This window comes from Equus asinus, chromosome 26, assembly GCF_041296235.1.
Source record: "Equus asinus isolate D_3611 breed Donkey chromosome 26, EquAss-T2T_v2, whole genome shotgun sequence".
Classification (NCBI taxonomy): Eukaryota; Metazoa; Chordata; class Mammalia; order Perissodactyla; family Equidae; genus Equus; species Equus asinus.
The window spans coordinates 40,651,313-40,675,371 of record NC_091815.1 but is presented as its reverse complement, the minus strand read 5'-3'; the positions used below and the strand labels follow the sequence as shown (position 1 = coordinate 40,675,371).

General features: G+C 45.6%; 1 protein-coding gene across 2 annotated transcripts in view; it reads right to left on the bottom strand.

Moving 5' to 3' along the window:
• LOC106847400 (zinc finger protein 805) overlaps positions 1-23,699 on the bottom strand; it is a 69,264-nt gene extending 45,565 nt beyond the window's left edge. The window contains exons 1-4 of one of the 2 annotated variants that reach the window (XM_014866662.3): positions 23,275-23,699; positions 21,483-21,609; positions 9,408-9,503; positions 4,481-5,925 (exon numbers count right to left, since the gene is read on the bottom strand). In XM_014866662.3, the coding sequence (XP_014722148.1) occupies positions 4,481-5,925; positions 9,408-9,503; positions 21,483-21,609; positions 23,275-23,304 (1,698 nt within the window). In that variant the 5' untranslated portion in view covers positions 23,305-23,699. Of the gene's footprint in view, positions 1-446; positions 5,926-9,407; positions 9,504-21,482; positions 21,610-23,274 lie in introns of those variants that run through there. The other variant, XM_070498649.1, reaches the window with a different exon arrangement.
• Between the last annotated feature and the right edge of the window lie 360 nt (positions 23,700-24,059).

Genomic DNA, 24,059 nt, shown 5'->3' with positions numbered 1-24,059 from the left:
ATCTGGCCATAAAACCCCTGTGTAGATTCTCTTTGAGAATATGTCACATACTGTGCCAACTATACACAGCTTTGTGTAAACATTCTGTGAGGGATCCAAACACTGTAATAAAAATACTTTGTTGTGTGTGTCCATTCACTAAAACACACATCTATTGAGTGTCTACTAAGGAAAATAAAAAGGTAAAATGAACAGATGAACAGAACGGGAGAGTGGCTGGATGCCAGGATGATGACAGAAAAATGGCTGCGAGGTGTCTGGCTTGGGCGACAAGGCAGAAGATAGTGGGATTCACTGAGCTGTTCTGCAGGCACCTCAAACACAATGCTGAAAACCAAATGCCCACCTTCGCCCTTCTCTGCCTCCCCCCGACCTCAAATGCAGAGATTATCTGCATTTTCTACACAGTTACACCAGATTATGCAGCCATTAGAGAGAGAGTCTGGTTTATCTCACTCAACCTGAAGGGATCGCCAAAATGTATTATCAAATGAGAAAAGTAATTTGTAGATAAATGATCATGGCTTCATCTATTTTAGTAAAATGAATAGTAAGTTTTGTACAAAACATTTGTTAGTTGAGGCAAATTATAACAATATTCAGTATAGTGCTCAGTGTATGAAGAGGAAATACTTAGAACAATTATATTAAGAATGGGGAATGTAAAGGAACCTAATAGAATTAAGGTTTCTACACATCAAAGTGCTAAACTGCTAATAAAATTAGACTGTGATAAGTTATGTCATGTACAATATGTAGAGCAACCACTTAAAAAATAAGACATAAACTCAAAATACATTATGGCTCTGTCCAATAAAATTCTAAAAAGAAATGGAAATAAACCACAAGGCAAAAAAACTGCCCAAAAACCCACAACAAAACAAAAATAATAATAAAACAAAAAAAACCCAACCACCCAAATAACAAAAACAACCAGAAAATAGAGGAACAATACACAGGGAACACATACAAAAGTCAAAGCGTAAAATGGCACACTAACTTAAGCCCTAATATATATCAGTAATTTCTTTAAATTTAAGTGATCTTAATCTATCAATTAAAAAACAGAAAGCAGTAGAATGGATAAAAAAGCATGACCTGACTATATGCTGTTACAGGAAATTTACTTCACATACAACTGTATAGAGAAGGTTGAAAATAAAATTATGGAAAAATATAAACCATGCACACATTAATCAAAAAATGCAGTAGTGACTATATTAATATCAGATAAAGTATGCTTCAAAGGCAAGAAAATGAACAGAGGTAAAAAGGGACATTACACAAAGACTTTAAAAGGGTCTGTACACCAAGATGACATAGCAATCCTAAATGTGTATGCACCAAACAACAGAGCTTTGAAATACATGGAAGCACAAACTGATAGAACTTAAAGAAGGAACAGACAATTCCAGCATTACACTGCAAGGCTTCAACACCCTTCTCTCAGCTATTGATAGAAGTATTAGCAGGAAATCAGCATGGATATAGAAAATCTGAATAATATCACCACCCAATAGGATTGTGCAGACATTTATAGAAACTCCACCCAATGACAGCAGAAGACACATTCTTTTCAAGCAGCCATACAGAACATTCAAGAAAATAATATCCTGGGTCATAAAATAAACTTCAACAAAGCTAAGCAGTCAGATCAAACGTGAAACAAACTAGATCACAAACAAAAAGATAGCATGAAATACTCCAAACATTAGGAAATAAAATAATATACTTCTGAGTAACCCATGGGTTACAGAGGAAGTCTCTAAAGGAATCAAGAACTATTCAGAAATGAATAAACTGTAATTAAAAGTTGTGGTATGAAGCCAGAACAGTGCTGTGAAGGAAATTTATAGAACTTAATGCTAACATTAGAAAAGACAAGAAATTTCAAATCAATAACCTCAACACTCATCTCAAAAGATACAAATAGCAAAACAGGAGAGAGAATATAATAAGGATCAGAATACAAATCAGTGAAATTAAAAACAGAAAGATACTAGGGAAAAACTAGTGATATAAAGTGCTGGTTCTTCAAAATGATCACTAAAACTGACAAATGTCTAAGAAGATTGACAAAGATAAAAAGAGAGTTGACCTATTTCTAAAATCAAGAATAAAATGAGATATAAGTACAGATCCTGTGGGTATTAAAAAGATAATAAGTCTTCCAACAAGTCTACAAACAAAATGGAATATTTAGATGAAATGGAACAATTGCTTGAAAAGGACAAACTACCCAATTTATCCAATATGAAATACTTTCAACAGTTCTATACTTCTCAAATAAAATAATATGTAATTAAAAAGGATTCAAAAGAAAAATCACCAAGCCTAAAGGGCTCACTGGAGAACATTAACAACATTACAACAACAAAATAACACTAATTACACAGTCATCCAAAAAAGCAGAATGCATCAATACCTCCCAATTTAACTTGGGAAGTCACTATCACCTAGACACCAAAAGCCAACAATGACAGTAGTTTAAAAAAATAAACAAAAGAGAACTACACATCATTACCATTCAAGAAATTAGAAAACTTCCTCAACAAGAAATAATCAGATGGAATGCTTTTAATATGGTATATAAAAATTACACTCCAGGGGCTGGCCCCGTGGCCGAGTGGTTAAGTTCGCGCGCTCTGCTGCAGGCGGCCCAGTGTTTCGTTGGTTCGAATCCTGGGCGCGGACATGGCACTGCTCATCAGACCACACTGAGGCAGCGTCCCACATGCCACAACTAGAAGAACCCACAACGAAGAATATACAACTATGTACCGGGGGGCTTTGGGGAGAAAAAGGAAATAATAAAATCTTAAAAAAAAAAAAATTACACTCCACAACCAAGTGAGGTTTGTTCCAAGAATGCAAGCTGGTTCAATATTCAAACTTCAGTCAATGAAACTGATCATAACAGGCTGTGGAAGAAAAGTCAAATAATTATATCAATTGATGTAAAGCATTTGACAAAATCCAATGCTTATTCCTAATTACAAAAAATCACAGCAAATGAGGAATAGAAACTTTAAACTTGGTAAGAAAACTAGGAAAAAAACTTACAACTAACATGATAATGATGAAAAACAACATTTTGGCCCCAATACCAGGAATCAAGTCAAGGATGTGACCACTCCTTACTTCTTACTATTCCTATTCAACGTCATACTGGAAGTCCTAGCTAGTGCAGTGAGACAAGCAAAAGAAATAGTAAGTACACAGATTGGAAAGGAAGAAGTATGAAACTTTCCATTCGCAACTGACACTTCTATTAAAAAACCACAAGGATTCTATCCAAAGAAATGGCTAATAGTGAGTTCAGCAAGGTTGCAGGATAACAAAATAACATTCGAAAAACAATTATACTTCTGTATACTATCAAAGATCCTGTGGAAAATTACAGTTTAAACATCAATGCCATTTACTATACCTCAGAAAAAACCAAAAAACCCTAGATACAAATCCTAACAAAAATGTACAGAACCTATATGTTGAAAATTATAAAATGGTAATTACTCAAGAATTACTTAAATAAATGCAGTTATATCATTTACTGTGTTCAGGATGATTCTCAACAAACTGATCTACAGATTTAAATCAACTTCTATTAAAATGAGAGCAAGATTTTTTGTAAAAATACGCAAACATATCCTAAGATTTATATGGAAAGTCAAAGGAACTAGGAAAGCTAAATCAATTTTAAATAAGAGAGAGAAATTACTCCATTTTTAGATACTGTGTAGCTGCAGAAATTAAACATAGATTGGACGTAAGAAAAGCCAGAGTATTAAGTGTCTAAAACAACACAAAGAATGGTTTTTTAAAAATCAAAGCCTTAAAGAGTCATAATTGGTGCCACGAAACGTGCCATTCATTTGTGTATCCTCATCTCCTTAAATACCTTCTCTCAACTGTCTAAGTCTGCCGACACTGGACAGCGATGAAGGTACATACAAGACACAAGGCCATTTACTTCAGAAACATTCCCCTTGCCCCAAGTAAACTAAGGAATGCATGACAAAGTGCTGGAGACTTGCTAGAGAGGTCTCAAAGAAAGTGTGTTTGCATTTCATTTTCTTTTCTAAGTATCCTCCTCCTCTTAAAAAAAAATTCCTGAGATAACACTGCAGTGTAAACTAAGGAGAAAGATGTAGCTGAAGGCTTTCCTTGGTGTGCAATGAGCACTGGTCTCCCTCCTGGATGAATTCTCAGATATAGAATAAGGCTCTAGGCTGGGTCAATTTCTAAAACATGCCTTTAAATGACAAGCAATGGTTTGCAACAAAAGATTTTCTCACAGCGAAGATACTTGTGGGGTTTCTCTTTGGTATGTACGATCAGATGCAGTGCTAGATGTTTTCTCTGGCAAATGATTTTCCTCAGTGTTTACATTCAAAAAGTCTTGCCCCAAAAGGAGTTCTCGGAGGGTGACTGAGGTTTGTACACTTGTGAAGGGTCTTCCCACTTCTGCCACACTGACAGGGTTTCTCCCAGAATGAATCCTTTGATGCTGAGTGAGGGATGAGCTTCGACTGAAGGACTTTCCACACTCACTGCACTTATAGGGCTTCTCTCCAGTGTGGATAATGGCATGTCGAATCAGGTTTGTGCTCCAGCAGAAGGATTTCCCACACTCCATGCATTCATAGGGCTTCTCTCCACTATGAATCCGTTGGTGCCTCGTGAGGCCTGACCTGCGGTTGAAGGCCTTCCCACATTCCATGCACTCAAAGGGCTTCTCTCCAGTGTGGATGCTGAAGTGTCGAATGAGGTCTTTCCTAGTGCTAAAGGCTTTCCCACATTCTTTGCACTCAAAAGGTTTTTCTCCAGTGTGGGCCCTTTTATGCAAGATAAAAGTGGAGCAGTGGGTAAAGGCCCTTCCACATTCAGTGCACACAAAAGGCTTCTCCCCAGTGTGAATCCGCTGGTGCCTCTTGAGGTATGACCTGTGGTTGAAGGCCTTCCCACACTCCAGGCACTCAAAGGGCTTCTCCCCAGTGTGGATGACGTAGTGGTGAATGAGGGCTGCGCTCTCACAGAAGGCTTTCCCACATTCACTGCACTCATAGGGCTTCTCCCCAGTGTGAGTCTGCTGGTGCCACATGAGGTATGACTTGTGCTTGAAAACCTTGCCACACTCGAAGCATTCATAGGGATTCTCACCACTGTGGATGATGTGATGTCGAAGGAATCCTGGCCTATGTCGAAAGACTTGCCCACATTCTTTGCACACAAAAGATTTTTCTCCAGTGTGTCTCCTCTTATGCAAGACAAAATTGGAGCGGTGGGTGAAGGCCTTTCCACATTCACTGCACTTGTAAGGTTTCTCTCCACTGTGAATCCGCTGGTGTTGTGTAAGATATGACTTGCGGTTGAAGGCTTTCCCACACTCCATGCACTCATAGGGCCTCTCCCCAGTGTGGATCATGTGGTGTTGAAGGAGGTGTGTGCTCTTAATAAACGTTTTCCCACACTCTGTGCATTCATAGGGCTTCACTCCAGAGTGAATCTTCTCATGTCCAGCAAGAAGGTGTTTCTTGTTAAAAACTTTCCCACATTCATTGCATTTAAAGATGTTTTCTTCTTCCCGAATCACAGGATCTTTACCTGATCCATGGGTGTCATGGTCAAGGACAGCACCTCCCAGAGGGACTGGCTCCTGTACAATCCATGAACATACACCATCCACTGTCCCTAAACCATCATGTTCAGGGCTCATTTTCCCAGGGAGCTTCTCCCTCTGGGGGTCTATCCCTGGTCTCAAGTGTCCTTCTTGCACTTCCGATGGCCCATCCTGATCCTTGGCTTGGCACACCTGGGAGTCCCCTGGGGCTCCTTGTGTTAGTTGTTTCTGGAGTAAGGCTCCCTCAGACTGGGCTGGCTCATAAGTGGTAAGTTCTGCAGTCTTGGGCTGTCCTTTGTCACCTGAAAGAAATCCAAAACACAACAGGGCCATTAGTAATGCCAACGTAGAAAAAACAAAATCCGCATTTCAGAGAAAAAAATGAAGATGCTAATAGTGCCTCTGTGTCTGCTATGTTTTGCTACCTCTGAATCCTAGGATAGCAATCTTTTTCTTGCCTGGTCCTTGGACTGTTGAGACTTTGAAAGGGAGACCCGGGGGAGAGGCTGGATGAGGATCTGGAGTGAAGGCACCATCACAATTCCACATTGGAGGTGGCTTGATAGAGTAATAACGACACCGTGTTTTGGGTTTCCTCTGAGCAAGGAGATCCCACATTGCTGTAAGAAGATTAGGAAAGGGGATCTAATGCTGCCCTGAGAGAAACTAGGAAGTGTGTAATGCAAAATTAACTTACCCTAAAGAGAAGTCTGGTCTTTGTCCCAACTCCAAAGAAGAAACCTCTAAATTTTGGGTATCTCCAGAGTGACAGGAATGCCTGTTATCCATGGTGTAACCCTATGTAGTTCATGTTAAAGAGATGACGCAGGGTAAGGTCTAGCCATATCAGAAAGACCAATCATCTAATTAGAAAGTTGGGGCTTTGAGTCCTTAGATATCAGATGGACCTCTGGAAAGGGAAGGAGGCCTGGACCCTGAGTCCCATTGGTAAAGACTCAATCAAGAGTGCTTATAGGAGCTGGTCCTGTGGTCAAGTGGTTAAGTTCGAGCACTCTGCTTTGGCAGCCCAGGATTTCGCCGGTTCGAATCCTGGGCGCAGACATGGCACTGCTCATCAAGCCATGCTGAGGCGGTGTCCCACATGCCACAATTAGAAGGACACACAACTGAAAATACACAACTATGTACCGGGGGGCTTTGGGAGAAAAAGGAAAAACAAAATCTTCAAAAAAAACCCAAGAGTGCTTATGCAATGAAGACTCAATAAAAATCTGGATACTGAGGCTGTGGAGAGTTTCTTGGGTTGGCAAAATTCTATGTACATCCCGCCCTACATCAACGCCAGGATGTAAGGAGCTGCTGAGGATACAGGAGCTTCATGCTTGCAACATTTCCTGCCCCACATTCTGCATCTCTTCTCATTTGCATCCTTTGTCTATAACAAATATGATAGTGAGTATCAAAGGTTTTAGACAGTTTGTGATTCTTTCTAGCAAATCACTGAACCTGAGAGAGGTTTTGGGAAATCCTTAAACTTGTAGCTGGTGTCAGAAGACCTGGGCATACTTGGCAGTCTTGGAGTTCTGTGTCCATTTGACAAGCAAAAATTGTTGAGCCTTAGAATATCAAGTAGTGGACAGGAAATGACCAATGGAAACTGCATTCTGTCTAGGTGGAAATATAAGTTGGTAGAGCCTCTTTAGAAAACAATGGCAAAATGTCCATAGTCTATAATCCAACCATTTCACTCCGAGAAACATCAAAGACATCCTAGCCATGTGCAAGATGACCAATACACACGAATGTTCTTGACAGCACTGTTTGTGAGTGAGTGAAAAGATGTAAAAAACTAGATACCCCAGAGAGCAGATAAATACAATGTAAAACAGGAGCATTTTTTACTTATTTCTTCAATTGTAAGGACTTTCAGCATATTTTTACATTGAGTAGAGAAAGGATAAAGCTACAAAACAAGCAAAATGTAAGTGAAGAAAGAATTTCCCTGAGAAGGGGTGATCTAGGCTCTAGTTCAAGCCTTGGCCATGGCCAGGACCAAAACCTCTTCTGCTCAGCCAAAGGAGACACTACAGACAAGAGTCCAAATCAAGCAGTACGAGGAGGCAGACTTTACTTTCAATATGAAAACCTGCTAACAGGTGCCAGCCCCGTGCCCTAGTGGTTAGGTTCGGCATGCTCTGCTTTGGCAGCCAGAGTTTGCTTCCTGGGTGTGGACCTACACCACTCATCAGTGGCCATGCTGTGGAGGCAGCCCACATACAAAAATAGAGGAAGACTGGGACAGACGTTAGCTCAGGGGAAATCTTCCTCAAACAAAAAACAAAACCAGAAAACTTGCTGACCAATCCCTGGTCATATGCTGAGACATCTGTGGAAAGTGGTAACTGTCCAGATGGTCGGATGAAGGGAGGGATGGAAGTGGAGGTGTGAAGAATTCTCTGAGGGTGTATCTAGTCTCTAACCTGCTTCTAACCACTCACTCAAGCTCAAGAGGTGGGAGGAGCGAGCAACATTATGAGTTCCTTGCCAGGCATGTTGACTTCAGGTGACTATGAGATACTCAAGTGCAGATGTGGGATTGAGGAGAGGGCAGAAGGCCTGGAACAGACTCTGAGGGGCTGAGGGGCTGATGATGACCTACATATGGACACGCACAGGCTGGCTGAAGAGCTCAAGGGACCAATAAAGGGCAGACAGAATGACTCTGCAGAGGCACGAATCACACACACGATGGCCCCAATGCCCTCAGGAGCCCAGATGTGGGGCAGAGAAGGTCAAATGTCACCTTGAGATCTTAGCAATCAGGAGGGGCAGGAAGACAGGGACAAGGGAGTGCCTCTGAGTTTCTGACTGACACTCAGAGGAGGGGTGGAAGGAGAAGGTGGAAAGAGGGTTGGCAGAGTGTAGATGGAGAGAGTGAGTGGGAGAGGAAGAAAGGCCTTTCCTCACTGTTCAGAGAGACACGTGAGACACTCTCTTCATTTCTTCATTCTGACTAGTATGACAGGAACACCACTGAGAGCTCCCTTTCACGATGGCTCAGACGCTACGCTCAGCAGTTTTCCGCATTAACACACTATGTGACTACATCCCAACAATCCAATGACACAGAAGCTATAATTACTAGCATTTTCAAGGAACAGACAGGGTGTAGCAGACCACACTCACCCAGCACTTTGCTCCTCTCCTTGGACACACAGCTTGGCCTCATTTCCCAGCCCCAGGCACCCAAATGAGGCCAAATGCCTACTTCTTGTCAGTGGGATATGAGGGGACCTGTTGTTTGCGGGAGTGGGTGTGACATCTTCCCTTCCCCTCAGTCTCCTCTGCCAGCTGAAGGACGTCAGGACAACCTTAAAGCCACATGTTGATGACAGAATGGACCTGGGTCCTTGAACAACTGTGTGGTACACAGCTCCCGGCCAACCCACATGGACCTTGGCGTGAGTGAGAAAAACAGCTTCCACATCCTGAGCACTGAGATCCCGGAGTCTGTCTGATACGGTAGCTGGCTTTAACTCAGCTGAACTCATACACAAAGACACATGAGATCCTGCACCTTGCTAGAGCCACAGGGCTGGTGATCGGCAAGACAGGCTTTCAGCCCAAGCAGCTGGAGCCCAAGTCAGATCTCAGCTCATATACCTCTGTCTGCTGGGAGGACAGAGGGCCCAGGGGTCAAAGGGCTCCATGGCGTCCAAACCACCAGAGGCCACGAGAAGAAGCTTCCCAGGGAACCACGGCCAGAGGTCTCCCCCAGGCCTCAAGCCTGCAGGCTCTCCCACCTGCCCACCAGGGCTCTTACCTGGACAGGGGCTTTGGGAGAGGTCTTTCTTCACAGTCCACAGCTCTTGCCCGTGCTCCAGCTGGCAGATCAGCTCAGGTCTGGGAACAGGACACCCTGTTCACGGAGAAGGAAAGAGGACACACAAGGGTTTTTGAGAAATGAAATAAAACCTCTCAATTTAGTCTGGGACTTCAGAATGTGGACAAGATCTTGGAACAGAGCTGCTCCCATGCATACAAAATGCTGACCTGCAACCTGGAAACCCGAGGCACAAACACCATCAGTGGGATCCAAAGACTTTAGACAGTACTGCTGGCTGTGTAGACAGCACCTATTCCCTGTGACTTTCATCACATAGAATCCCAATTATGTTTAGTTGTAGTCATGAGAGCCAGGGAACATGACCTTCCAGAAGGTGTTCTCTTATTACTTCAAATAAGTGGGACTCAACCACCTGTATGTGAAAGCCTCCTGGGATGTCTGCCTCACATCCAATTGAAACCAATCTCTGCAGATGAGGCCTGGATATCAGTAGAATTAAGAACCTCCCCAGATGATTCTGGCATCAAGGGAGGGTTGAAAAAGGCTGGTCTCCACCAACTTGCCCGTGGCATTCCTCAATCACCAATAGTTTGGGGTAGCCAGGTGACTTACACCAATCACTCTATGAGGAGAAAGCTTTACTCTAGCATGGTTGAATGAGGGCTCTGCCACTCCTGTCGTCTTGTGGCATCCTGAGACTTTTGTGAGAGACTCTGCCTAAGAACCTAGACCAAGGAGAGGAAGCAAACAAACAGATAACTGGGTTGGTACCCACCAACCTGGAAGCCAGCCCCACCTCTGAACTTCTAATGTGAGACAATAAATTTCCTTCAGGATGAAGACCAAGCTGCTCTGTTACATGCAGCCTAACACAGATGCAGGAGAAAAAAGATCCAAGGTATCGAGAAGTCAATGAGAAACACATGAGGACCCACAGAAGGCTCCTCTGTCAGATCCTGAACTGTAGCCAAGGATTCATTAGCTGTCACTTACGAAATGGTCACTCATGTCTGCAGACTAAGTCCTTCAGCTCTGTCAGGTGTCATTCTCCCTGTGACCTTCGCATGTTGTCGGCCTTCCTACTTGGAATGCTATTCTTTCCCCATCTTGCTCCGTCTAGCTAACTCTAGCTCAAATGTCACTCCCTAAGAAGACTTCACTGAACTGTGGCTCCTGAGTCTAGGTACTTAAATAATGTGCCACATTGCTATGGAATTTTCCATCCTAATAGTAAGTCAAAAACTAGTATTTATATGGTGTAACCATATCCCAGGGAACACAACAAGCTATTTAAATGCATGCCATTTAAAACTGAAATAAATTAATGGAATAATATAAGACAAGGTATGTGTCTTCATTGATCTAAGTCTCTTTTCAGATCCTAAGCAAAGTACTGAAGGCATGCTCCTTGGGTCCCTTCTGTAGTTTAAAAGTGTGATAATGATGGCTGCAAGGGTTGTAATTCCCTAATTGGCACCTAATCTGGAAGAGATGATCTCCACAGTCTGATTTTCTGCGGTCAGCACACCAAGTTGCTGGGCTGGTGACGCCAGCGGCATCTAGGACAACCGGCTGTTGTACAAGCTAAGGTCCCCTCAGAGACTGTGCTGGGATGCAAGTGTGCCAACCACACTCAAGTCAGCAGTGGGTGCTCAATGAGTTACCCTCCCTCCCATCCTGTAGAACTGATCGCATTGGCATACCCTTTTAAGGGGGCCTCCCTGGCAAAGGATTCGCACACTGGTCCTTGGGGCAATACAGGGATCCACCAGTGATGTGGCATGGGGCGCCCACCTCACAGATGCCATGGCACAAGGGAGGCTTAAACTGCTTAAAGGGCAAGTCTTGCCATTGGTGACGCCTTACTGCTGATGCAGTCTGTCCTCCGACCCAGTAGGGTATACGGGATGCCATCCTTGGAGACTGGTGGTTCAACAGACGATGGAGTATCTTGTTCCTGCATCCCCTTAAGACACCTGAGGAGGTTTCTCAATTCATTCGAGACTGTATAACCCCGGGCTAATGTGTCAGGGCGCTCCTGAGTGCCTGGTGCTGCCTATCAGCATTCTAAGAGTCTCCTCCTTAAAACCAAATCGTCACACAACCACTGCTCTCCTAGATGCGAGCCCCGGCCCTGTGAGGTTGTTTGGGACATCCCAGAAAGGGAGGCCATCACTCAGCAGAGGCCACTTGGGACTGCCAGGAGCTTATCAGATAAATAACCCAAATAAATGAGAGAAAAATTGTTGGAGACAAAGAGGTGACCGAACAGAAGAAGAAGAAAAAAAAAGATTTTGTTTGGAGAGGAAAAAAAAAGAAAAAAGGGGGGGGTGCTAATCCCAGGAAGGCTGCTGCCAGAGGCCTTAGGCCCCTCCGCCTTCCTCTCATCAGCAAGGGGCAGACTAAAAACCAAGGCTTCAGGGGGCCAAAGCCCAAGAGGAAAAAAAGGGGAGGGGTCTCTAAACTTTATGTACCCAGCAAATGCCAGGTCAGCAAACAGAATACTAGTTGTAGACTGTGTATTGATTTAAACACAATAACAAAAAACAAACCCCTAGATACGGGGGTAAAAAATAAAAGGAAACTAAATAAGATACAGTATTTAACTAAGTTAAAATACTGTCTATAATTTGACCCAACCAGAAACCCAAAATTTATATACCAAATATTCATATTATATAACAAATTATATATAATAACTATGTACAGCATAAGTATAATAAAATTTATATACTAAAGAAATTTGTATTACAAAAACAAAACAGGGCACTGATTGGTTTTGTGCCTCTACAAGACAGGTTCTAAATTCACTCTAGAATTTACTAAAATGTACCAACTGACAAATTTCACGAACTGGAGATCAAATTATAGCTATACGTGGGAATTCCACTAATTTAAACATTGTACTTCCCAATCTTAAACAGTAACTAAATATATAGGGGCACATATGTATGGTGACAGACAAAAACTAGACTATTGGTGGTGAACATGATGCAGCTTATACAGAAAGTGAAATATAACAAAATGTACTCTTGAAATTTACACAATGTTATAAGCCAATATGACCTCAATAAAATAATTTTTTAAAAAATTTACTAAACAGAAAATAGACAAAATAGGTATGCCTTGTTCTAACAGTAGGCTTGCCTAAATTTCCCACAGTCATAGTACCCATTGCCCCATACTGGGCATAGATGCTCTGACACAATACCTCACTAAAATAAAATTTTGGCACTTACAAATTGGCTGGATAAAATGGGACCCATAGACCGCAGTTAAAATAGTTAATATGCTCAGTGTAAGCTGAAAAAGGGCCTTCAGAAAGTAAAACTTATTTTATAAAACCTAATTAATAAAGGGTGATTATTGCCACTGCTTCTCCATTTACCGCCCGACTGTGCCTGTTCTGAAGCCTCGAGAAGATAAGCAAAACCTCCTGGTAGGTTACTATAACCTTAACACTGTGGTCCTGCCCATTAAGCTCCGTTATGACTGAACTGTAACTCCTAAAGTTCATGTTAAGCCCTAAGCCCTAACCCCCAACATGATATTTGGGGACAGGGCCTTTAAGGAAGTAATTAAGTTTAAGTGAGGTCATGGGGTGGGGCCCTAATGTGGCAGGACTGGTGTCCTTATAGAAGAGGCAGCGAGGGCCTTGCCCAGCCAGCCGAAAGGCCAGGTGAGGACACAGCAAGAAGGTGGCCAGAAAGAGATCCTCATTGGAAACCGATCTGCTAGCACCTGGATCTGGAACTGCCAGCCTCCAGAACTGTGTGAAAATAAATTTCTGTTGTTTAAGCCACAGAGCAACGGCAGCCCAAGCTGACTAATACAGTGCACAAACTCAATATCCAATATCATTAAAATTACTAACGTTAGCCAGTCAACAACCAGAAATGATTTTGAGCTTATAGACTTGGCTAGTTGTTCTGTCCAGGGCCTATTTCAACAGCCTCTCAGCCAGTCTGCCTTCCTGTGTGAAGGGAAACAACACCCCTTTTCCAGGCTACCCATGGGGTAGCTCAGCAGCTCTGCCACCACACAGTCCGCACACAAGATATCAACAGCACCCACCTTGCTCCAGGAGCACAGAGGTGACTGTACACTGACCACAGCCTTGTCCCAGGAGACTCATTTGACATACTCATTAAGGATATGTAAGTCCAACATCTTTCAGTCCTTTTGGGGACTAGTTTTAGACAATAATACTATTTAGTATTATTTTGGGTCTGGTGGCAACATATTCCTCACTTATAGATTTTACTTAACTTCACTGATACTCATACTTACAAATCAACCCACCTCAAATGAGAATCCTTCCAACAAAGGCTCTAAAAGCTATTCAAAACACTGTAAACACTCATTCCCATTAGTGCCCCGAGAGACTCCTTCACTGCAGAGGAACTGACAACCTCTCCTCCTGGCGGCTCTGAGTCACCTATGATGGCCCTAAATTGCCCCAGGGCTTCTAATGGAAGAAAGTGTCCCCCTCAGCCTCGTGCTCTACACTACTAAAATGACAGTGACTAACTACACCCTAGGCTCTCCTGGAAACAGAGGCTCTCACAGACCCTGAGCTGTGACCCTCCACACCCAGCTGCCCATTATGCTGTGGGTCATGGAAACAGAACATCAAAAGCTCACAAAGCTACCAGAGCAAGGCAAAAGAAACTAGGATCAAAACAAAGAGACAACCCGCCAATCAGGAGAAAATGTTTGCAAACCATATATCTGACAAGGAGTTAGTCTCCATAATACATAAGGAACTCACACAATTGAACAACAAAAAAACAAACAGCCCAACCAAAAAACGGGCAGAGGATACAAACAGACATTTTTCCAAAGAAGATGTACAACTGAAATCTCACATTGATGTTAACTATTATGAACTCGATTACAAATAAATTAATTAATTAAATTAAATTAAAAAAAAGCTCACACAGCTACCAGAGCCCCAAGACAGGAGAAAACCCAGCCTGGGCCCTCTGGTGTATTCCACCTGCAGACGATGGCCTCCCCTCCACTTAGATGCCAGGGTGCTGGAGGTCACCTCTCCCCCAGACCCCTTGGGATTAACTCAGTGAACAATAATGGGGGTTCGTGGACTATAAGAAAGACACTGCCAACCATCATCCATGATGGAGCTCAGAGGAATGTTGCTACTTTCCATCACTTAGCCAGGATGTCCTGAATAAAAAATGGGACTTAAGAAATAGCACTCTGCCGAACTTCAGAGGGTCATCTTGGCACCAGATGCGCTGACCAACAAAGGGCCCCATCTTCACATTCACTATAAACAGATGAGTCACTGCCTAAAAACTGTCTCCTTGAGGGTAAAGACCTCTGGGAATCTCTTGTCTCACAGTTATGCCAAAATAACTGAAAATCACACGTCTCTAAACATAGAAAGGCCACAATACAAGGACCTGTCAGGGCACTCCTTCTTCCCTCTGGAGTGACAGACTAAACCGATAATAACCAAGACACAAATTTCACTTCTCAAATTACACAATGCTGGGCTCCTGAAAGAGGCATTCACTGGAGGTTTCCTGGCCCTCATAGGCCCCAAACAGCTGGTTTATCGAAAAGACATAACTCTCTCCTCCAACTTCCAAATTCCAGCCTGGCAAACGAACCCCTAGCAGGTCTCTGTCTTGCCCCTGACCTCAATCTTTCTGGTGTGAGGCCCCTGGGCCTACTGACATCTCACTCACTTTAACCTGTTCCCACTGCCCTTCCCTGTACTTAAAGGGGAATGAGCCTCATCTCCATGTATCCAAAGACTCATTCTATGTTAGGCCCTTCAAAATGCCTCCCCCTATAAGTTACACATTTTTGAGCCTGTCACCACCAAGGATGGAAGCCAGACTAAGGGAGTGTACTCTCCTGGGACCCATTAACCATGGATTGTCCCACAGGCCAGGCAGCTGCTTATCTGATATGGAACCCATCTTAGCCTGAAAAAAATAAAAAACCCAACCCTTTCAGTGCAGCGGCAAACCATTCTGCTAACTGCTAGTCTTATTACTACTGGTCTGGGTACTTTCGTTGGTGTACAGTTCGGAGGCTCAAAGCCTCCAAGTAAGCCAATGTTTCGACCTAACGTGGCAAAGGCTGAGGTTCACGTCAAATGGAGTGGGTACCTGCTTGGAAAGGTACCCCAGACCCACATCCAGACATCAACATCATCCCAGACCAAGACCTCAGTGATGAAGATGATGTCACCCAGGACACTAAAACCTTCACCCTGCGGTCACCCATGGACCGCCTCTCTTAGGACAGCAATTAGACACGGCACCCTCTGCTTTCTCCTTTTGATATTAGGAATTCTACTACATTCCTGAGCTTGTGCTATTTCCTCAGCCCACGATCCTAGTATATTCCTTGCCTTCCGTCAAAGGGAAAGGTGACAGAGGCTGCTGCTGTGACATTTTAAAAATTAATGGAGATTACTGCTTTCCCCGGAAAGGCATCGGCCCCATTATCAACCAATCCCTTAAACTTCTGGAGAGAGGGGCACCCACTCACCCAAGCTGCCTCCTACCACCACCCCAGCTCTCACCATGACCTCCTGCCCTGCCTCTCAAGCTATAATCACTCCTACCCTTGGTTACACACTTTGATATAACAAGAACGATGTATTTGGCCTTTGTCCTCCTTCCTGGCACGCAGTGCCTAAAACTCTTGAAAATTCCTAGGCAATACAAGCACCTTTTGTTATATTTGGTTTTTGTCCTTAGAGCAGACAAGGGTGAAAGGAGCATCTTTTGTTATTTAAAACAAGCTCCCTTCTACCACACCTGAGTTCACATAATGGAAAGCCCCTAAGGAGGAGGGGCTGATCACCAGGGGAGCGAACTATGTGATTAGAGGGTTGGAACTTCAGCCCCACCCCCTGAGCTCTGTGGAGGGGAGAGGAGCTGGGGATTGGGTTCAACCACCAATGGCCAGTGATTTCATCATCATGCCCACCTAAGGAAGCTTCCTTAAAAACCCAAACTGAAGTGGTTCACAATTTCCAGGTTGGTAAACACACCGAGGTGTTGGGAAAGTGACAAGCCTGGAGAAGGCAGGGAAGCTCAGTGTCCCTGGCTGTTCCTGAATTGCACCCTTTATAATAAACAGATAAGAAGTAAGGCACTTTCCTGAGTTCTGTGAGCCATTCCAGCAAATTATTGTTCCTGAGGAGAGGGTGGTGGGAACCTCCAATTTATAGCTGGTTGGTCAGAAGGCCAGGTGACAACCTCGACTTGTGACTGGCATTTGAAATGGATGGGTGGGAGATAGAGGGGCTGTGGTATGGGACTGAGCCCTTAACTTGTGGGGTCTGTGCTAACTCCAGGTAGTGTCAGAACTGCTTGGCGTGGAAAACCCACACATTTGTCTGAAGTGTTGTGAGTAGAGCAAAAAGAGGTTTTTTCCTTTTACACACAAATGTCATACATGTGTGTATATCTCTCTCTCAAAAACGTTTAGTATACTTCACAACTCCACTAAGATGTGTGACACCTCAAAAATTTCAAATCAATTTTCTTGGCTAATGCTATATAAATGGGAAATTTAGTTATGGGTCTGCCTGCAGGGTCTTCTTGTAGCTCTACTTGTTGCATTCCTCTTTTTCACTCTCAAAATGAAATATTTTCTATACTCTTTAGGGCAACTTACACCATCCTTTCTAAAAATCTCCACTACCACCGCCCCAAAGTCTCCTTACTATGATGTCAAACCATCAGAGGACTGGGGCCGGCCAGGTGGCGCAGTGGTTAAGCGCACACGTTCCGCTTCTCGGCGGCCCGGAGTTTGCCGATTCGGATCCCAGGTGCGGACATGGCACCGCTTAGCAAAAGCCATGCTGTGGTAGGTGTCCCACGTATAAAGGAGAGGAAGATGGGCATGGATGTTAGCTCAGGGCCAGCCTTCCTCAGCAAAAAGAGGAGGACTGGCAGTAGTTAGCTCAGGACTAATCTTCCCCCCCTCAAAAAAAGAGGAAAAAACAACAACAACAAAAACATCAGAGGACCAATTATTTAACCACTCTTTAAATTTTTTTTTATTTTACAATGCTTTGACATCCTGGGGGCCTTCCTCCATGCAGGGCTAGCTAGTTCCTAGGGTAACAACTTTTCTTGGAGCACAAGGTTCATATGCAAACCAACAATCCAAAGCCACACCCACCCACCTCATCTAACTCACACCCCAAGCCAACATTTCCCAGCCCTCAATCAACCCAGATCCAGCTTCTGGACCAAAGGGGACAGCTCCTAGTGCCCCAAAGTCCACCTGAGATATTCAAAGGACTCAATCCTAAACTGTCCCCTGCCCTGTCCTGCCTTTCCCACAGAAACCCCAATAAATGCTCTGGGTCATGCTTTCTTTCCCCTCATCCCGTTTTTCCTCCCGACCAACGCTGGTGCTTCCCCATGGGGCCCTGGGAGACAGTATGTCCCCTTCTTGAGAGCTCCAATAAGTTGTTCTTTCCAAAGCATTACCTCTCCCTGTCATCTGTTACTAAGTCACCTCCATAAAGTGAAATCCCACAGGTACAAATTGATACAGTGGGGATACTGTGAGAATTACATGAGTGGAACATGAACAGTATGTGAATGCTCCTGACATGTGGTCAGTGCGCAGTGCTCAAAAGCAGGAGTAACTGCTTTTCTTAAAAATGACTCACTTTTGGGACTTCATCAGACTAAAGAGCTTCTTCAAGGCAAGGGAAAACAGGATTGAAACAAAAAAACAGCTCACTAATTGGGAAAAAATATTTACAAGCCACTTATCCGACAAAGGGTTAATCTCCATAATATACAAAGAACTCACACTGCTTAACAACAAAAAAACAAACAACCCGATCAAAAAATGGGCAGAGGACATGAACAGACATTTCTCAAAAGATATGGGGCTGGCCCCGTGGCCGAGTGGTTAAGTTCACGCGCTCCGCTGCAGGCGGCCCAGTGTTTCGTTGGTTCGAATCCTGGGCGCGGACATGGCACTGCTCATCAAACCACGCTGAGGCAGCGTCCCACATGCCACAACTAGAAGGACTTACAACGAAGAATATACAACTATGTACCGGAGGGCTTTGGGGAGAAAAAGGAAAAAAATAAAAAAATCTTAAAAAAAAAAAAGATATGAATACGGCCAATAGACACATGAAAAGATGTTCATCATCGCTAATCATCAGGGAAATGCAAATCAAAACTACACTAAGATATCACCTTACTCCCGTTAGATTGGCAAAAACATCCAAAACCAAGAGCAACAAATGTTGGAGAGGTTGTGGAGAAAAAGGAACCCTCATACACTGTTGGTGGGAATGCAAACTGGTACAGCCACTATGGAAAACAGTATGGAGATTTCTCAAAAAGTTAAAAATAGAAATACCCTATGACCCAGCCATCCCATTACTGGGTATCTATCCTAAGAACCTGAAATCAGAAATCTCAAGAGTCGGTTGCACCCCTATGTTCATCGCAGCATTATTTACAATAGCCAAGACGTGGAACCAACCTACATGCCCAGAAACTGATGACTGGATAAAGAAGATATGGTATATATAGACAATGGAATACTACTCAGCCATAAAAAAAGACAAAATTGGCCCATTCACAGCAACGTGGATGGACCTCGAGGGTATTATGTTAAGCGAAATAAGCCAGTCAGAGAAATATGAACTCTATATGACTCCACTCATAGGTGGAAGTTAGTATATTGATAAGGAGATCTGATCGGTGGTTACCAGGGAAAAGGGGGGGTGGGGGGAGGGCACAAAGGGGGAAGTGGTGTACCCACAACATGACTAACAAAAATGTACAACTGAAATCTCACAAGGTTGTAATCTATCATAACATTAAAAAAAATAAAAAAAAGACTCACTTTTTATTTTCCTTAGATTCCTTCAAAAAGGGAATCTTGCATCACTCTGGTAAATGGGAAACCGAGTCCCTTGCATTGATGGCAGGTCACCCTGAAAATGGAGCCATGCAATCAAAGCGATGTTGTTGAGGCCCAGGGGGCTCAGGCTGCCTGCTCAGCACTGTGAGCCTGAGGCTACTCTCTGTTGAAAAGGGGAAAGCAGCAACAGCTGGATGGGGTAGGGGAGTGAAGAAGGGGTGTTCTGAACCCAGGCTTTCCATCAACGACAATCAGGAAGCAGGAAAGAGAAGAAACAAAGGAGGGGCTTCCTCAGTGTGTCTCTCAATGCCAGCTAATGAAGTGTCCCTGCACACTCTGCAACAAGATTTCTGAAACAAGCTTTAGGTCAAGATAATTCTTTGGAGGGCGGGAAGGAATCTGTCCTGTTCATTATAAGGGTGTTCAGTGGCATTCCAGGTCTGCACCCACTAGATGTCAGTAGCGTCCACAGCCCAGGTGTGACAACCAAAAACACCTTCAGACATTGCTGAATTTCTTGTGGGGAGCAACATCACTGGCGGGTAAGAACCACTGGATCACAAGGTTATAAACAGGAAGGTGAGAGAAAGTGAGTGGGACTGGGGAGACCCTCCGTGAGATTTTGTGGCCTAGACACAGAGTGAGGTGGCGACGGTGCCAAGAAGGGGTAGCTGTATAAAAGGCTAAAATGCCTAAGAACACTCACCAGGCAGGCAGAACAGCAAGTGCACATGCAAACGTGCATGGGGAAACAGCAAGAAGCCAAGCAGAGCCGAAGCGGTGAACTCGGGGAGAGCAAGCGAAGATGAGTGAAGAGGTCTTCAGGACCAGATGGTGAACTTTTTATTTTAGAAAGTTGCCTTACAAAAATATTTAATCTATCAAACTTTTCTAATTCTGCTTTCTCTCTTCTCCTAGATACGCAACATAATTCCAGTTCTCTAAAACAAGCATGTCGTTCTCTAAGCCCTGGACTTACAGCACTCCTCTCCCTCAAACTGAGTGGTCTACGGTGATTATCCTCAGGCTGAGAACACCTCAGCTGGTGTTTCTCGACAGTGGCACTCCTGACCTGTAGGCTGGGTAATTCTGTGTTGAGGGAGCTGTCCTGTCCACGTAGGATGTTTAGCATCTCTGGACTCTACCCACTAGAGGCCAATACCACCCACACCCAGGTGTGACAATCAAAATTGGCTGCGGACATTGACAAATGTCTCCTGCAGAGCAAAACCACCAAGTGTTGAGAAGCACTTCCCTAACTTTCCTCTCTTGTACTAGCAGAGGATCTCGGTCCTGGACTTAGGAAACAAGAGACGATTGTGACGGCTCACATGAGAATGAAGAAGCTCCATAACCGAGATCATGCTGCTTAGAACAATACCTGTTGGCACTGAAGGCAAAGGCCTCCTGGGGCCTGCCTGACTCACCCTCTTCCTGGAGAACATCCCAGCACTCACGGCCCTGCTAACTGGGCTGCAGGGGACACCTGAGCCAACCAGGCTCAGTCGGGTCCCTCTCTGGAATGTGAAATAAGAACCTCAGACAGAGGCCAGTCTGTGCTGGGCCCTGGGGTGAGAGGTTCAGGAAAGGATGGGCTCAGGTGGCCACTCCTGCCCCAAGGATGCCCCAGAGAGCCCAGGAGCAGAGAAAGAAAGAGAAACAATATAAACATGCAAGGAAGCAGAGGCAAGGAACCTGGGGGCCACAGAGAGCAGGGACTGAGGCAGCCAGTCCTGTTGCAAACTCGCTGAGGAGAAAAAGCCATTCTGAAAAGACAGTGACATGAGCACACCCAGAGGGAGAAGCTAAGACAAGAGACTCAGAAGCCAGGGCATAATTGTGGTGGCTCCCAGTTCCTATGTCAGTGGCACCCAGGGCCCAACTGGAAATCCTGCCTTTAGGTGCTGTAGAACACTGCCACTTCCTTCTGCAGCTTTCTAGGAGCCAAAGGGTCCTCTGTTTCTTGCCCAAAGAGACACAGGCAGACCAGGCAGGAAGATTTGAGTCTAGAAAATGACTGAAGCTGTCGGTGGTGGTGGGGCGGGGGGCGGCGGCGGCATGCGCTCCTGAGGTCTTCTTGACCAGCTGAGATGGAGCCAGAGGTTGGAATGATGGAACCAGCAAGTCTGCCCCAATGGTGGAATGGGGACGTCTTACCCAGAGACACCAGGAGCCCACAGTTTTCTAGCATCACCTCCTGGTACAGAGTCCTCTGGGCCAGGTCCAGCTGCCCCCACTCCTCCTGGGTGAAAGTCACAGCCACATCATCAAAGGTAACAGACACCTGAAAAGTCAAATAGAGGCAGCAGTATTAACCTTGGGGCTGGTGGACGGGATCACAGCTTATCTCTGCATTGCTTGTAAAAATGCAGAGATCAAGGTCCTAATCCCTGAGCACCTCCTGGGGGCCGAGCTCTGTGCTGGACTCAAGGTGGGGAGTGGTGGTCAATGCTTTGAACATAATCCAATAGTGTCAGAGAGAGAAGCTTCCTATGCAGGAGCCCTTGGAAAATGACACAAGACAGTGGAAATGACATGCAGACTGTGAGATGCAGACAGTAATGGCTCTAGGACATCAGAGGAATGAGAAAATGATGATAATATCAATGATGGTAACAGCAGCAGTACCTGAGCCTCACTGGTCTTGCTAGTTGCCTGCCCCACGCTGAGGGCTTCACATTCTGGTTAAACTAACTAAAAGTCCCCAGTTCTTAAGTCAACCTCCTGTGGTTTGCATTCAAACTCTTGAAACCCTGACACTTGTCAGCTCAGTTGGAGCTTGGAGACACCACTTCATTTCTCTGAGCCTGGATTTCTGGATCAATACAATTATAGTTCCCACTTCACCAGTAACAGTTGTGAGATTTAGACCGAAACGCCTGCTGTGCTTCGAGATTTTCATTAATTCTCCCACAGCCCCTGAGGTCAACATTTCATCAACTCCAGGCCACAGTTCTGAGGCTACGGGAGCTCCACCCATTCACCCAGTCTCCAGTCTGACAAACCAGGGGCAAGATACTAACACAGGTTACTCCAGCACAGGGTCTAAAAGAGTACCCGACATTCCCTCATTATCAAAGTGAATACACAGAAAGGAGATTGTGAAGCATTTACACCAATTCTCGGTGTGAAATCCATTTGTCACCCCTGCAAATATTTCTGCAAACACGGACAAAGGAGAAGAGCTCTCATCACTGAACTCACAGGAGAGGCACCTGGAGGGGTGGCACCTACCTGGGTAATGGCAGGGCCTGAACCAACTCCCCATGCCGCCTGGTCCCCTGGGTCCTCAGACTCCCAGGGAGATTCCCCAATGAACCATTAGCCTTTTTTTCCTTCCTGAGTCCTGACAACACTTACCCCTGAGACCAGGATACTTCAGGACCATGGAGCACAAACAGCCAAAGACAACACAGACTTCAGCCATGAGAATAAGAGCCTCTAACAAGCCACAGTATCTGTCTGGCTGATGGTGGGTTGAACATCCTGCAAAAGGCCACCCAATCTCGCCTTCCCAAGACACATCTCAGCAGCTGGAGGAACCATGGCGACCTCACAAGACCTCCTGAGCCTCCTTAAACCACCACTATACCTTGCCTTTGTCCGTGCACTTCTCTCTGCCTGGAAAACCCTGTCCCCCCTTTCCCCGGGCACCTGTCGGAAGGACAGGCGGGCCAGGGTGGATCCTTGCAGGACTTGGTGGGGGTTGGGATTACTCTAAGCACGATGGGAACCCTGGAGGAAGCATCAGACAGCCGTCCAACAACTTACAGAGCATCTGGCAGAGCCCAACACCATTTAGAACAAGGGACAAACTAAGCGATAAACCAGCTGCGCGTGCCGAGACGACACCTTCGAAGGTAAGGCCGGTCGGCGTCCTGGCTCCCGGCCCCTTGGGGAACCGTGCCCACCCTCGCAGAGACCAACTCCGAAGTCGCCGTCCACTTACGCGCGTCTGAGCGCTGGGCGACGCCGCCATCGTGGGACCCTGAGGGGCGAGCGAGGCTGGGGGAACAAGCACCGGGCGGCCCGCTGACCCTCGCCGGGGACCTCGGCCAAATGACGCACCCCGAGCCGCGGAGTCCTTCTGGAAAAGGTGCCCGAGACCCCCGGCGCCGCCCTTGGCGACAGCGGGGAGGGGACGCGGCCGCAGAGCCCCCGAGGTGCCGCGCCCGGCTTGCGACCAAGGGACACGCCCGGTATACGGAGTCGCGGCCCGTACAAAGGCGCGACGGTGACTCCTGGCCTCCTGCCCTGCTCGGTCGCGACCGAATGCCTGAGAAGCGCCGCCGGGTTAGCCCCCAGCAAAACACGGCCCGCCGGGACCGAACCACAGACGCAAATGGCGTCCGCCGTCGAAAACCCGGAAGTCCCGCCCTCATACGTGGGCCGCAGGAAACGCCCCTGTCCCGGGCCGTCATTGGCCAGAGCCCGCCTTAGACGCACGATGCACAGCCTCCTGGGTAATGTAGTTTCCCCCGCCTCTAACCAACTTCGCGAGGTGGGCCGTAACCAGGCAATCGTCCTCGGCGCAGGTGGCTCACGAGGAACTGATAGCCGCCCGGCCCCGCCCCCTTACACAGGGCGCAACTCAGGAGGAGCAGCCGGCAACGGGGCCGGTGCTTTCTGTGTCTGGGAGATTGAGGCTCGGGATGGGGGCACGTTTGCCCAGGGTCAGGGCCAGTGCAAGGGTCCGGAACCCTCGGCTCGCGGCTGCCTTGGTTACTTCCTCTT